The following is a 15,868-nucleotide window of genomic DNA, read 5'->3' as shown; positions in this document are numbered from 1 at the left end:
CGCAAGAGAAACAGAAAAGTACGCACATATGTATACTATATACTCGCACTAGCACCTCGGCAAGAAAAACTACATAGGCACCAAACAAAACAGGACAATCTGAGCTAGGACAAAGCCGATTGAAAAATAGCACCACAGCTCAAGCAGCATCTACAGGCAAACAAGAACGAACGCGCCAGCGTGCGCCGGAGAGAATGCATCGAAGAGCTGACAGCAGCGCCACAGCGGCGACCAGTGGCGGCGGCATGAACCGAAGGCGCGTTTTCTCCAAGCGGCGGAATGCGCGGTCGCGCCACCTCTCCCTTCTAGCCACCATAATGTGGCTTTGGATTTGACTTGGACTTCTCGCCAATAAAACTAGTTTCGGTTTCGATTTTGAACGCGAAAATTTCGTTGAAGCGGAAACGCTCTGCAAAAATGGTTCGTTGTGCAGAGAAATTTAGGCCATTAATTCTTATAGGATACTCGCGGGGAATAAAGAATTATTCGTTGTCGCGGAAATTTCGTTGTGGCGGTATTCGTTGTGGCGGGATTCAACTGTATAAGCCAAATGAGTAATACCACCTCAGCATCATTTTTACATATACGACAATGCTCTAGTTGAACACTTCGGAGCTGCTACATATAATTGACTTAGAAAATATTATACTATACTTGCCTTTCTCCCGACATGCTGCGGAGGTCGTGAAAAGAAAAAAAAAAATTTAATTTCCTGCTAGCGTTCTCTCAGCGCCGGAAGTTCAATGCGATTGACCGCACCTGCCTTGAACATCTGAAGGCAATTGTCCAATACTGTCAAACTGTTAAATACAATCGAAAAAAAAAAACACACAGTGTGATGTGTTGTAAGATAAGCCACCGACAACTAAAAGAGCGTTCTATTGTTAAATGAATCCCTGTGATGGCTTGTTTGCTAAGGTGGTCTACTTTCTCAGCGTACCACGAACTTGCGGGGCCGATACCTGACCTCGATACCTGATGAGTGTCAGGGAACACGACCATGTATGTAGTTTTCTATTTGCACGCAAAGAAATCCGGATAACTGAAAGCCATTTCTTTTACAACTTTGTCACTGCAGCTTGCCAAACTGCTGCTAAATCTGTTTACATTGGACATAAAAGCAATTTCTGAGAGAGGTAAAACGGTCTTGTCATACTACGTCACAATAAGGAAATCTCACGTTCCCTAAAACGCCGATGAGAAACACGTGTATTTAGGCGGGCCAGGAAATGGACGCTGCTAAGAAAATACGTAAAGCCGTGTCAGGTGCAACGTGAATGCGAAAAAAAAAAGAACTGCTACACGGCCTTCGAAATTTAAAAAAAATGCTATGTTTATGCTCGTTTCCACAAATTAAATTGTATTTTTTTTTCTTGTTCACCTTTTATATAAAGCCGATAGCAGATTTTGTGACCATGCGGTATTGATTGAGCTGTGAGATGAGTGATCTTATTAGGCGAAATGGACATGCCACAAACAAATGTTAACAAATTCTAAGAGTATCAACGCAGAGCTCTCAGCGCATTTTCATTGGTTGACAAACGAAAGGAGGAAAAATGACAAAATCATGGTAATAGGAATTGTTCATGTCTCCTATCTGCTCTTTCTGTTAAGAGAAAAAAGTAAATTATCTTTGACTATGTCAGCGAACGTATCTGCACAAACATTGTCTCTGCCCATCACTGAAGATCGTAACGCAGCCCGAACGACGATGGTGGAGCTGCCTTTTCTTTTTCTGTGCTGGGTTTTTCTTGTACACAGACGGGGAAATGCTAGTGTTGTAACTTACGCTGTTGGGTTACTTCGATTTCCAATTGTCAATAAAGTGACTACAGATGAAGGAGTGCGGCTTCGACTCCGAGACTCTCGTGCCGTCACTCCTGGGGAACAGAAGACACAGAGCATCCGGTAGCAAGCGGAATTTTAAAAATTCGGCACTGTCCATGACCACACAGTAACCAAATACGTAGATTTGTGCCTTTGCCTTTCAAAGAACCCTGCTTAGGTCACCCGCCACTCATGCTTCTGTGGAAACCCTTAGAGATGAATCGACTTAAAAACGTCTGACGAGTTTGCGTAGCTGCCAGTGGAGCCAACAACGCACCACGTTTTGCCAGACTTCATTTCACTGGACATATTCACACACCTAGCCCAACTTTCTGTTTTCTTGAGGATATATTCACGCACAACGTCATCTAAACCTTAGGATTTCCAATTTCTACACAAACCAATGACAAACAGTACGCTCCAATGCGCTGGCAATGTGCCGGCCGGGGCCGGCACATTCCGGCGATTGAGCAATATGCCGAGAGGCGGCGTCACCCGTTCAGCTGTCCGGTCCCTATACTAAGATTGACTTTTGAATGTTACTATACTATTATGTAATGTTTTATGTTTTAGCATTATTTTAATGTTACAGAGAAATGTTGTTGAATACAGTCTAATGCACATTAAACTAATGTTTAAATCATAACTATGAAACAACATAGCAAATATATTTCAAGCGCTGAGACCCTGCACTTCTGAACTTTTTCTTCCATTAAGTATGTTTTTTAAATAACACTTCTTTTCAACTAATTCTTTGAGATGATGCCTGTCAGAGAGTGCACGCATAGCCTTGAACTTTTGTTTGGAAGCTTTGCTTATTATAGATTCACCACTATCACTCATGGGACACCCATCGATGATGGATATAAAAACTTGACTCTGTGCTATTTCTTCAGAGGTGAGTGTAGGAGTTGTGGCCAAAATGATGGCCACGGTGGCCAGAACGCGGTAGGATGAGGAGAGCAACAACCACGCATGCATACATAAACACGCTTGAATGCAGCACAGAGCGGACGCGCTGTCTAAAGGTCTCCACGGAGGGAACTGGCGCACAGAGTGGCGTAGAGGCACTCGATAACTTTCAGAGCACCGCGAAGGTCCCCTCGCGTGCTGGCAACCATGACCGGCGCGGCCATGAAGCTTCTAATTGCTTGAGGCGCACCTCTGGCGCAGTCGAACCTCTGGCGCAGTGGCATTCAAGTCGAACGCAAAGGACATTTTGAAACCAACATGAGCATTGGCCTGTGCATTGCCTTGAAGAGCACTTCAACTGCTTTAGAAACAGTAGAATTCGCGAACTGTGAACGATAAGCTTGTATGGAAGGCTGAGCGGTGGTCTGCATGCGGATAATTCCAGTCCTGCCAAAGACCTTTATTGATTAATCCGACACCTTGTTATTCTGTTGGGATTTTCTTGGTATTGTTATAACTCAAAATTTCTTGCTTTTCTCGTTTACCACCGTAAATGATCACGTTGAATGGTTCTCAATGGCGATGCAGATGCGAACTGTGTCGTTGCAGATGCGCGCGCACACTTTGACGCAAGCTCACTCGTGCGTGCTTGTAAAACACCTTTATTGACACTATCAAAATGATCAATATAATCAGTAACATTCATCGCTAAGCATTGCTACTCGTTTCCAGTCAGTTGCGGTCATTCAAGTCGTCTGACGTATTCGTCGCTTCGAAATAATGATGAGCCATGCCTAGTTCATTGTAGGTATTACCACTCATAGCTAAACATTTTACTCATTTCTAATCGCTTGCAGTCATTTCAAGTTGTCGTTTTACACATCGATCATTTCAGAGTCATGATGAGTCATTAGCACTCACTGTTAAGCATTTTTACTCATTTCCGATCAGTTGCAGTCATTACAAGCCATTGTTTGTTATATTGGTCATTTCGTAGTCATTACCACATATCACATTTTACTAATTTCCTATCAGGTGCGGTCATTACAAGTTGAAGTTTGTATGCTGGTCACTAGAAGTCATTATTGATCATCTTTAAATCATTAACTATATTGAATCTAACTTCTGTTCGTACTTATCACAATAAATCGTTTTCATTTTTAATCTCCCCCCCTCACGCGTCTGCTATTTGCGAGCGACGCATTAGTGCACATATCACGCGCACACATTTTCATTAAACGAGCTTACCTATAAAGGCCTTTGCCTTTAAAAAACTTTCCAGACTCATGCAGGTTACTACAGCCGAAACCGCTGCAGCCTGGCATACTGCCTCTGAGTATTTCTTACAAGAAAAAAAAAACCCGAGCAACAAAACCCAGACGTGAAATACAGCAATCTCCGCACACGCACATCGGTGGAAGGCGTCCGTGCTGTGACTGTTTGGAAGCTTGATGGCGAAAGCGGGCCGCGGCGCACCACGTGACCCATGCTGACCGGTGGTGCAGCGATGCGGACAAAAGAATTGCAGTACTCTGAAAATTACCGAGTGACTCTAGAGCGGCGCATTGCCCTCTGGCCGAGGTTGTCTCTCCTATCGGTGAGACACTGAGGCAGTGAAGCCCTTATGGCACTTGCCAGCATGCCTTCTCGTGTTCTGCACATGCTCGACAGTATAGCACATGCACAGAACAGAAACAACTTCCGGATAACTCTTTCGGGATGGGGAAAATGCTAGTGATTACACTCTCTCTAGTGCGCGTTGCAATGAAAAGAAAGGACCTCTTCGCACTGCCAATGAATTCTACTGTTTGTTCGGAGCAATATAGGCTATTTGTTAGTGTTCTATTGTGCTCCCTGTTACCACCCAAGTGTGCACAAGCATGCATTGTTTTTACAGTTGCATGGTATGCAAAAAAATGAACCAAATAAGCTATCAAAAAACTAAAGCAGATTTGAAAAGAGGTGCTCAAATTCTTTAAATGATGCAAGTTTCATTGATCTGTCACAAAAAGTAAAGAAAAAGTTTTTCCGAGTAGCACTCCCCTTAAATGCTACTTTTTGTTTCGTTTCAGGCCAAGAAGTATTGGATAAAAAAGCGGATCGTGTGAAAAGGGTTCCTGTTCTTGGCTTGGTGCAGACTGGCAGTTCCAAGTCATCTGGACGCATTGCCGTATATGGGGACTCTAACTGTATTGACACTACCCACATCCAGAAAGGTAGGTAATTTTTCCCTCCCCCCCCCCCCCCTTTTTTTTTTAGCTTTCTGTCATTGCCAAGTACTTGTAGAGAATTTTTATGAATGTTTTGAAGCTACTTTTAAATACCAGTGGAAGGTATACAGTTAGTTAGTTATATGACGTTTTATGGCGCATAAGCAGAAGGTTTAAAGTTAGTGTTTGTGTGTAAGCATATCTTGCTAACACAGGTGTTATAATTTGTATCAGTTTGCACTCCAGTTGTATAACCGCTCACTCCGTGCTCTGTGCAAGAGCCTGCAGGGTATTCTAAGCAAATTAATAAATGCCATTAACTGTCTGCTGAAATAAAGATTACCAGGGCTCTTCTGTGGCTAACAAAAAGTAATAGTGCATTTGCAAAGTCGTTAGTGTAATTGTGCCTACTAAATATGGTTACAAGCACCAAAATTTTTGGCCAGAATCTCCTTTAAAAATTATAAAGTAGGGTCAGCCTCTGTACTGTGGGGCCAATGTAGTCATCCACAGAGTAGCCACAGATCAGCCACCAGTCACTGTTCTTGCCTTAACATGCCTGCAGTCTTCTTGGTGCATGTGTTTGGCTTGGTCATTTAGTTGCCAATGGGCGTGAATTGCTGGGCTATGGCTACCCTGCTCTTGCCAAGTGCTACCTTGATCAGCATGCTGTTGGCACAAGTACTGTGCCTATAATATACTGCCTAGTGTGCCGTTCGCCGGCAGTTCTCCTTCAACCAGTCCCTTCAGTCCCTTCAAGCATCCAAACCTTCTCCATCTTGTACAGATGAAATCACGCGACTGATTATGGGAGGGAGAGAGAGAGGGTGGGGGGGGGGGGGGGGTTGTCACATTGAGCAGTAGGAGCAGAGTCATGTCATAGCTGTTTTGTCTTTTCACTTAAGTTAGCATTTCTCTAGTTGGAAAACGCAGTGTTTATCAGCCAACACAGCTACATCAAGTTAAAGAAAAGGAGTTGATGGAAATGAACTTTGGCAGTGGTTGGAGCATAGAAGCATCTATGCTATGCTTGGATTTACAGTTGTGAAAACTTTAAGGTAGGATCTAAAAGAGAAAACATTTATTCAGTGTCGATTACAATGCCTGTGCATCCTCTGCATTGCAGCACACATTAGATAAACTGATTTGGGAGTAGTCACATAAGTTCTTTGGGGGAAGCCTGGGCAAAGGGTAGAGGCTAGTGTTTAATGCATCTTGTTGGGTTAGCACTGCATGCAGGTTATGAGCATGGCATATTAGAAAAATGCTAGCCTTTGTTTTGATTATTAATTCAAAAGAAAAAGTGCAGCCATCGCTGATAGGCATTGAAATGCAAGAGCGTAAGCTGTTCAGTGGTTAAAATGCTCAGCTACTGAACTGGAGTACCCAGTTTCGATCCCAACCGCAGCGGCTGCTTTTCGATGGAGGCGAAATGCAACAATGTTCATGTGCTGTGCGATGTCAGTGCATGTAAAGACCATCAGGTGGTCTAAATTATTCTGGAGCCCTCCACTATGGCACCTTTTTCTTCTTTGACTCCCACTTCCCTTCTTTTACGGCGCAGTTCAGGTGTCTACCAAGAAGTGTGACAGATAGTACTTCACTTCACTTCACTTCACTTTAATACCTTAAAGACCCTCATTAGAGGGTATTACATAAGGGGTGGGGCGCACAGAAATGAAAAACAGAATTGGTAACATATATGTGTAAGTAAGTTATACAAATAAAAGATTTTCACTGCGCAAGTACACGTGTGATTTGTTCAAGAAATAAAGATGGACATGTGATAGCAGCAAGTTCTCATGGGTTCTCATGAGCGTCCCGACTCGGGCGCCTTACCCCGGCATTTGGTTCATCCCACAGCGCCAGTTCTGCTTACCAAAAGTGGCCCACTTGGCACTCTCATCACAGCGGGAGGCCTCAACCCAGAATGCCTCCCATACACCCATTGAAAGTTTGAGACTAGGTTGAGGACGTTTCGACCCCAATGCTTCTAATCATTCGCTTTACCAAGTGTGACTGCTCTCCCATCGAGCGCCAGCTATCCTGAAGGAAACTTCGGAGGGAACCAGCTACTAGATGGTTCGATTGGTCTTTCGCCCCTATACCCGGATCGGATGATCGATTTGCACGTCAGAATCGCTTCGGACCTCCACCAGAGTTTCCTCTGGCCTCGTCCTGCCCGGGCATAGTTCACCATCTTTAGGGTGCCAACGTGTGCGCTCTACGACCTAGCCGGACGTACCCTAAGCAGCTCCCGCCAGCTGTCCCAGGGCCAACGTTCCACAGAGCCGGCCGCCGGACGCCGCCCGCCACCCAACCGTCGGGGAAGCAGCTCTTGCGTGTCTCAGCCACCGGCCACCATGAGCGCGTCGACGACCGAGGTGAACGTGACCACCACCACCATCACGCGGGCCACGTCCAAGGCCGAGCTGGTGGACGAGAACCCGGACCTGGCCGCGCCAATGGCGCCAGTTCTGCTTACCAGCAGAAACGACGGCCCATAGTGAAAGAGTTGCCAGGTGTCAGCTGGAGCCACATGAATGATGGCGATGTCTTCATCATTGATACCCGCACCATCATCTTTGTGTGGACTGGCCGCTATGCAAACCACGTAGAAAAAATTCAGGGTGCAGTCACAGCACAGCAACTCAAGGCTGAGCATGGTGAGGGCACTATCGTCATCGTTGAAGATGCACAGGAGAAGCTTCTGGGCTCTCCAGAGAAGGAGTATTTCAACCATCTGCTGCCTCTGGCGGACAAGCTGGTCAGGAGCCACCGGGAAGTGCTTAAAGATGATGCTGCTGAGAGCCAACACCGCGGAGAAGTCAAGCTTTACAGGTGCTCTGACGAGGGTGGCACACTGAGGGTCACAGAGGTGAAGGCAGGACCACTTGATCACAAAGATCTGAATACTCAGGACTCGTACATCATTGACAACGCAGAAGCCAGAATCTGGGTCTGGGTTGGCAAGAAGGCTAGCCACAAGGAGCGCACAGAGGCCATGCGCAATGCCCAGGGCTTCATCAAGAAGAAAGGGTACCCACACTGTACACAAGTGGCCAGGGTTATTGAAGGTGGGGAGCCGACAGAGTTTAAATGCCTCTTCAGATCATGGAATGAAACTGACCATCCTGTTGGTGCTGGAAAAACTCACTCTGCAACCAAAATCGCCAAGACAGTGCAGACAAAATTTGATGCCTGCACACTACAAGCCAACCCAAACTTGGCAGCGCAAATGCAGGTTGTGGACGATGGGACTGGCAAGAAAGAGGTCTTTCGGGTGAAGAACCTGGAGCTGGTTCCTGTCGATGTGCGAGATCATGGCAGGTTTTTCTCAAGCTCCTGCTATGTCATTGCTTATGTCTATGAGTCTGGAGCAAAAGAAGAGTACATCATCTACTCCTGGCTGGGCAAAAATTCCTCAAATGATGAACATGTGACGGCTGAGGCCAAGGCTCTTGAACTGGATGATCGCTTCAGTGGACAAGCTGTCCTGGTGAGACTCGCCCAGGGGCATGAAACGCCACACTTCATGATGATTTTTGCTGGGCAGATGATAGTGTTTGAGGACAGTGAGAGCACCATCTACAATGGGGGTGGCATGCACAACGGAAACAGCTACATGCGCAGTACATGCGCATTTCCTTTCCTCTAAGCCAATTTAACGATTTATATCCACTGCCACCAGAAGTTACAGCACCCCCATTACAGTTTTAATAACTGGAGGTCATTCCCTCACACATTTAAAGCTGAACTTGATTAGCAGTTGTGTGTGCCTTAACCCAACGAACCGTTTAACACTGGTGTGAACCTCGAGTGACCAGCGATTAGACCACAATTTTGAACTAATTGCCCCCCCCCCCCCCCCCCCCCCCCTCTACTTGTGGTCCAACACCTTGAATTTAGAGCCAGCGACAGAAATTGCGAAATGTGAGAAGTAAGAGCTTAAAATTACTGCTTAGAAGCTGCGGATTCAAGGCAAGGGTGTCACACATGTGGACGGGACAGACGCTTTTTCCCATCATCCCATCTACCTTTGTGTCATCCATGTCTTTTTTGCACTGTGTTTTTAAGGAACTTAAACCAGCTAGCCCAAATGCGTTAATCAAGCTCCTGTCAGAACCTGTGATATTGAGAACCTGTGGATTTCCCAAGACGTGGCATGGATCTCGCACTGAACAAGTGGCCGTGTCATTGCTCTGTGATTTTAAGCTGGAAGCCTTTTAAAGAAAGGCTCATGGAATGAAATCCCGTGCACAAGAGTTGTGCACGAGATTTGTGCGCGGGATCTGTCATATTGTGTGAGATTCCGCGAGATGTGTTCTTGTCTAGCGTTCCTGCCATCTGCAATCCCACACTTGAACGCGCACCAAGGAACGCCACGCGACAGGAGCGATGACGTACCGTCCAAGCCCACACCTGCCGGAGGAAGTGTGATAGATACTGCACTTTTGTTTTCCTGTACTAAACCAAATGATAAGAGAGGAAGGGTAGGCTTTCGCCATTGTCCTCTTAGGAGACATCTATGAGACCCTGTAATTTTTTGTCTTTTCACTGCTAGCCCGAATGTCAAATGTGTTTACAAATTTTGGAGTGCTTCGTTATGGTGCAGTTTTTAAAACAATCTAGGTACAAAATGATATTCCTTTTTGTTTTTGCCCCTGCACAGATTGCTACTGGCTACTGCATGCATTGGTTCAGTATTCAACAACGGGTCTGATTCCACCTTTCTTTGAAACTACCAATGCTGCTGCACTTCCCAGTGATCCCTTGCTTCCGAAGCGAATGGAAGGTATGGTCTTTCTTTCTGAATAGTAATGAAAAGCATTTTTAAAAAAACCTGCTTTACTGGTTGTTAAGTGCCAAAAGAGATTTGTGTACAGAAAGGAAGGCTGACTCAAAGCCACATTATATAGTGTAGACCATTGATTGATGAAGATTGTGCGATAAAGCATTTAAAAAGGTCTTGGAGATCGAAAGGATAGGTTTATAATAAGGTTGATGTCATTGTTTACTTGACTCCTTTTGTTATTTATAGTATTAGGGTAGACACCAAGCTTGTTGCAAGTGAATGTACAGCCATGCGCAGAAGTGAAGAGATTACGGGGACCTCTACAGTTACTCTCTTTTATGTGTTAAGGAGGGAGGCTACCCTTGAACACCAACTTTTTTATTTCTTGAGGTATTTGAATGAAATTTTCAGGGTATGCTCATAGTACACACATTTGAAGAACCAAGTTTCATGGAGCTGGGCTCATCGGTTCTTAAGTTAGAGGAGTATATCAAGATAGTTTACATAGGTCCCTAGGGGCGGGCCTGGAGAATTTGCAAAATGTGCTAGCAGTGTGAAATTTGTTATGGTCATTCCTGGATAGTTTCCCCAGGGCAAGACAATTTCCTTTTTCCAAATTTCCTCTCTGAAAAATTTTAGTACAGCCCCAAATTTAGTGTTCAAATTTACACCTGACTTAACGATATTTTAATTGACTGCCCCTAATTACACATGAAATATTTTGAAAAAAACGAATTGTCTTGGCCTCAGAATTTTACTTAGGTATGTAACAAAAAAAACATCCTGAAAATCCAATAAGCGGTTCTTGAGCTATGACTTTCCCTAGCAGCCACACCGTGCAAAAAATTGATTCTGAGAAAACGGCTCTCAAAGGTTGAGAAAACAATAACTTTTTTGTTTCTCAAGTTATCATGACGAAATTTTCAAGACAGGCTCATGACATAACATAATAAAAACCACCAAGTTTCATAGAATTGTGCACGCTAGTTCTCAAGTTACAGAAGCATATCAAACTAGTTCGAATAAGTCCTTTATATCAAGCCTGGAGAAATTGTGAAAGGCACTGGCATTGTGCAATTTGTCATGCTGATTCCTAGATAGGTTCCTCAGGGCAAGACAAAGCCCTTTTTCTAAATTTTCTTGCTGAGAAATAGCATAGAATTGGATTTTTTGTTATCAATTAGACCTATGTTGATTAACCAAATTAATTATGACAAATTCCAGACATATTTTGAATACATGGGCTTGCTTGCCTTGCCTGCAAAAATTTATTCAGGTACAGTCGAGCCCACTTATAACGGCCCCACTTAAGACGAACACTCACAATTATCACGAACAAGTCCGGTGCGACCGTCAAAATATACATTAGGGCTATGGCGCTCCGTCGATCTTGGCTACAGCGAACATCTGTGCGACTAGCCGATCGGCTACAGCGAACGCCTTGGTGCCGCGGACCACTTTCCACATGCTGAGATCCGTCGATCCTGTGCTCTGCAAGCCACGACAATCGGCATTCCCGATTCCCCCATGGTATTTCGCCCTAGCATGATTGGCGGCGCAGACGCAGCAAGCGGTTTCCCGGTTTATCTATCGGGGCATCTCGCTGGAGGAACGAGGAGCGTCCCAAACGCGACAAGCGACTTCCTGGGTTATCTTCCGTGGCATAAGCGCCGAAACAAAAAAAAAAAAAAAAAGAGCTAGCCAAGTCTGCACTGAATGCGTGTCGCACCTCGAGGCATCGTGAGCGACCACACACGTTGCACGAAACCGTTCAGAGGGCACGACGAGAGATCGTAAATCCGGCGATCGCAAAAATGGCGAAAGGCGAACAGAACGTACGAAGTACAAAGACAGCCAACAACGACGCGGGGAGGCGAAGACCGACGCGTCAGCGGCCGCAGCAGCCAATAGTAGTCGCCCGATCCCCCGCGTTCTCGCGGAGCGCGCGCTTTGCCCAATCGCAGCCTTGAATTCGAGCACGGGAAACTTGAAAGCCGCCACGAGGCTCTCAATCGGTAGCAAGCACGCCTCGACCGCGCCGCCGTCGCCGCCGCCGAGGGTGGCAGAAGAAAGCGCAAGAATTCACAAACAAAACAAGACCAAGATGGCGGCGCTCAGTTCGGCGGGAGAGGAATGGCGCGCGCTAGAAGTTTGGGAATTTTTCACCGCTTGCTCGCTGCTCCGCGGCTGCCGCCGCTTGTTAAATAATTAATTTCGAGTATTTCTACGCCGAGTTGGGCATTGATAATTACAGAAATGGTAGTTTATAAGACATACTACCGGAATATATAATCTTCCAAAAATCGACTGTTTCGCGATTTTTCGGCTTTCAAAGGTCGCGTCCCACCTTAGAAGGTGCACTTGACAAAGAGCTCAGGCGACCAGGCAAGCATATTAGTCAAAGCAGCCCATGCATATCACGAGAACAACGGCTGCATTGTCGGAAAGGGCTGGCATGCAGTTTTGTCACTTCCTGCGATTTCTGCACTTTTGCTCACAACTGTACTGTCATATAACCGTTATATGCCTGCTCAGAACTGTGTGTCATATAAAAAAAAAAAAAGGAAGTTTTGCTTTTCTTGATAGTGAAAAGTTGGGTGCATTTACTGTGTTGTACCAAATTACATAAGCCAAGCCTCTTTCTAGTTAATGGAATTTACTACAGTTGAACCCGGATAATTTGAAATTTGATTATATCGAACTCACGAAATATCCCCTTGAAAATCTCGTGTAAAAGTATAGGAAAGCTGCGTCGTATATCGAACTTTGCACCACGCACTGGAAGGTGTGCCTTCCCCAAAGACGATCAATCACCCTTGACCTTTTACCGCGTGACGTTTTGAAGCCATGCTCGGAATGAGAGAACCGCTCGGCAACGTCTGGCCTAGAGCAGTGCCGCACCCTTTCCCCAAAGGCACGCGCATCTGTGGTGATCGTTTGCCGCCCACGAGCACGTGGCATTTGTGAGCCATGTGTGTGAAGGAACAAGAGGAAAACGGTTTGGCAATGGCCGGTACGAAGCAGACGCAGCTAATGTAGTCGTGTGGCGGTCAGGCGAGGGGAAACAACGCGATAGAGCGAAGTGCAAGGGTGTGCTCATTCTTCTGCCAAGTTTTCTCTCTCTGCCCTTCCTCTCTCTTTTCCGGTCTTTGTTCAGAGCAGCACGCACTGCGCATGTGCAGACAAGCCAGCTCAGCCTGTAGCAGACAGAACGTCGACGCTTTCTCCTGTGTGTGTTGCGAACCCTCTGTGCGCAGCAGGTAACGTGCGATGCATGCCTTGTGTCGTCATGCTGAACGTGCGGCACAGCTTAAGCTATGGCATCTGTGGCCGTTAAGAAGTGGCAGATGTTTAAAAAAAATTTTATTGGGAGCCGATCATCCTTGTAGTCGGACTGAACGTGAGGCTTAGTGTAAGCTATGGCGGCTGCAGACGTTAAGAAGCAGCAGTTTCTTTTTTTTTTTTTTTTTTTCAAGTCTGCTATTCTTGTCGTCATGCTGAACGTGCGGCGTAGCATAAGCTGTTGCAGCTGCTGACATTAAGAAGCGGCATTTTCTTTTTTTGGCTAGAGTCCATTCTTGCACCTATGAATAAGCGAAACCACGCGGTCAGCTGTGATCATGACACCGGCTTTTAGCATTGTTCGCTTCAAAAGGCATTAGCAGCTATCGCGCTTTCCAATGATTTTATGGCAGTCAACTCTGCTCGCCCCAAGTGCGGCATGATAAATCAAACTAGGTTTGTGCAATCACAGGCACTCTGCCACGTTCGCTCCCTGTCACCGCAGGAACTAACATCAAAAGTATAGTCATGTTATCGCTGATGTTATCGCTGCGCAGCATCATGTTGCAAGGTCAGTAAATTAGCTGTTGATGCGGCGGCCGAAACAGAGGGACATGCCACCAACTAACACTTTTCTTTTTTTAAGTTCTCCGGGGCAAAAGTGGAGGGTGAGTTCATTATGCGAGTGGGTTAGTTAGGCAACAAATACAATATCATTTTTCACAATCGCAAATGGCCAAGCCGATATCTGTGTATCGAATTATTGATATATCAAACTATTTCGCGATCCCCTTATTTCAATATGTCTGGGTTCACTGTATAATGAACTTGCAGGGCTGCGGCTGAAATTCTCTCAGGGTAGGGTAGGCTTCCTTTCATGAACTTGAAGGGGCCAGATAATTTGTTGGTCTTATCAGTAGTTCACCTTAATAAAAGTGATGCCCCCCCAGAAAAAGAAAGATATGTGAACATACTGTGTACGTCCATATGTATGTTACATGAAAAAAGTGAGTAGTACAGTCGCTTTCCTGAGAGATAATTGCAAATAGAACATTTATTGCAATATGAATGAAATGAGCTGAAAAGTATGAAACCAGCTAACGATAGCCTACTTGAAAATGGCATTGCTCTAGTTTTTTTTTTTTTGTTTTGACATCTTTTTTTTACGGCCCCATTTTTTTTACCATGTCCTACAGCAGATCCTATTTTTTTTTTTTTTTTCAATTCGAAAGCATTAGTTTTGTTCACAGATTTCTGTCCGCAGACCGCATCGACAAAATTGTGTCCGCAGCAGTTGTGAGTAATTAAGAAGTGGTAGAGGTTAATGAGGGGTGTCAATCGATATAGGGGGACGTAATGTTGTGTCCGAAAAAATAATTAGGCCAATAAGTTAACTTGGTAATTAATTAGAGGCAAAAATGTAAAAGTTGACTGCAGCAATTGTGAGTAATTGAGAAGTGATAGAGGTTAATGAGTGGTGTCAATCAATAGAGGGTGACGTAATTTTGTGTCCGAAAAATAATTAGGCCAATAAGTTTGTTAGATAATTAATTAAAGGCAATAAATTAAAAGTAAAGGCGAAAATGGTCTTCTTAGCCACTGGCTTGGCGCCACATTTGAATGTATCAAATACTAAAATAGTTACTTCAGTCAGTCAATTAGGGTGACGTTAAGATGTATGAAATACTAAATAGTTAATTATATCAATAAATTAAAGTGATGTCAAGGATGTGATGTCACGCAACCTGAAGTCGAGCCAAAAAAGGGCATAGGAAGAAATTGGCGCGCAATTTGAAAGTACCAAAGAATAAAATGGGCAAACAAGAAGTGAACTACAGTCGACGACCGATTTTTTGAACTCTCAACGGACCTCAAAAATGTCCGAAAATTCGGGCAATCCGAAAGAACAAATGTGCACTAAAAAGGCTCAATTTGTTGACCTTGAGGCTGGAAAAAGTCATGAATGCTTTTCTGCACCACGCTCCACTTCCGTGATAACAGGTCTGTCTGAATTTCGGCGAAAGTTGTAGTGTCGGCGAAAGCCGATAAAAGGGTTGCAACCGCTTGCATCAGCTCAGCTTGCGTCAGCTGCGCTGCTGCAGGTGCGTCGTCGTCGTAGCTCCCCGACTCTGCAAGCACTTGACGAATAATTTCGGCATCTGTGAGCCCAGCGCGCAGTTCCAACTCGTGGTCCACGTCTGCGAACTCTGAAAACGAGACGGTCGATGAAATTTCAACACCTGCAGCGCGAAGGTCGTCAATGAGCTGCTCACTGCCCGACAGCTGCTTGACGACGTTGTCCTCGTCCAAGGCAGCCGACTCGTCTTTCAGCACAAATCCCGCGTGGCGGAAGCAATTGCGCAGCGTTGAGGGTGCCGACTTCCACGCATCGGCGAGCATACTAAGTGCTCCAAGCAAATCGACAGAGTAGGTTTTCCCACTGTCGAGGCACACCACCACACGTGAAAGCAAGCGTGACCAATAGTTGACCGTGAGGTTTCGGATCACACCTTGGTCCATCGGCTACAGGACACTTGTCGTGTTCGGTGGCAAAAACTCGACGCGCACTGCCTTCAAGTTGTGAATGTGCCCGTGTGCAGTGCAGTTGTCAACGAGCAACAAAACTTGACGGCCTTTTTGGTCAAACTTACGGTCTAGTTTTCGCACATAGCTTTCAAAAAGCTGCTGCGTTATCCATGCCTTCTTGTTAGCCTCATACAAGACAGCAGTCCGGTCTCGTCACAGTTGAACGTATCATTCGGTGAGTACTCTTGTAAGAGCGACTGCAGCTTCTCAGAGCGGTAGTCCGCGACAATACACAAATCAACAGCTGCACTTTCGC

At 45.4% G+C, this 15,868-nt stretch overlaps 2 protein-coding genes across 8 annotated transcripts in view; both read left to right on the top strand.

Moving 5' to 3' along the window:
- Window positions 1–15,868, top strand: part of S1P (membrane-bound transcription factor site-1 protease) — a 123,225-nt gene that overhangs the window by 76,035 nt on the left and 31,322 nt on the right. For all 7 annotated transcript variants that reach the window (XM_084589020.1, XM_084589019.1, XM_084589018.1 and 4 more), the window contains exons 22-23: window positions 4,812–4,955; window positions 9,622–9,744. In XM_084589020.1, the coding sequence (XP_084445146.1) occupies window positions 4,812–4,955; window positions 9,622–9,744 (267 nt within the window). The remainder of the gene's footprint in view (window positions 1–4,811; window positions 4,956–9,621; window positions 9,745–15,868) is intronic.
- LOC146203969 (villin-1-like) lies at window positions 5,577–8,634 on the top strand. Its single transcript, XM_084587535.1, has 2 exons — window positions 5,577–5,630; window positions 7,156–8,634. Exons 1-2 carry the CDS (start codon window positions 5,577–5,579, stop codon window positions 8,605–8,607), a joined length of 1,506 nt encoding a protein of 501 aa, XP_084443661.1. The 3' UTR covers window positions 8,608–8,634.

Source organism: Amblyomma maculatum, chromosome 1 (genome assembly GCF_055883805.1).
Source record: "Amblyomma maculatum isolate TAMU_Amacu chromosome 1, ASM5588380v1, whole genome shotgun sequence".
Lineage (NCBI taxonomy): Eukaryota > Metazoa > Arthropoda > Arachnida > Ixodida > Ixodidae > Amblyomma > Amblyomma maculatum.
This window is presented reverse-complemented; position numbering and strand designations above follow the sequence as displayed.

What these genes read in the sequence shown, in the direction of transcription:
- LOC146203969 (XM_084587535.1), top strand. Translation starts at nt 5,577, where the DNA reads ATGGCTACCCTGCTCTTGCCAAGTGCTACCTTGATCAGCATGCTGTTG. An exon ending in TCAGCATGCTGTTGGCACAA is followed by an intron (nt 5,631 to 7,155) that starts GTACTGTGCCTA and finishes CACCATCTTTAG; the next exon opens with GGTGCCAACGTGTGCGCTCT.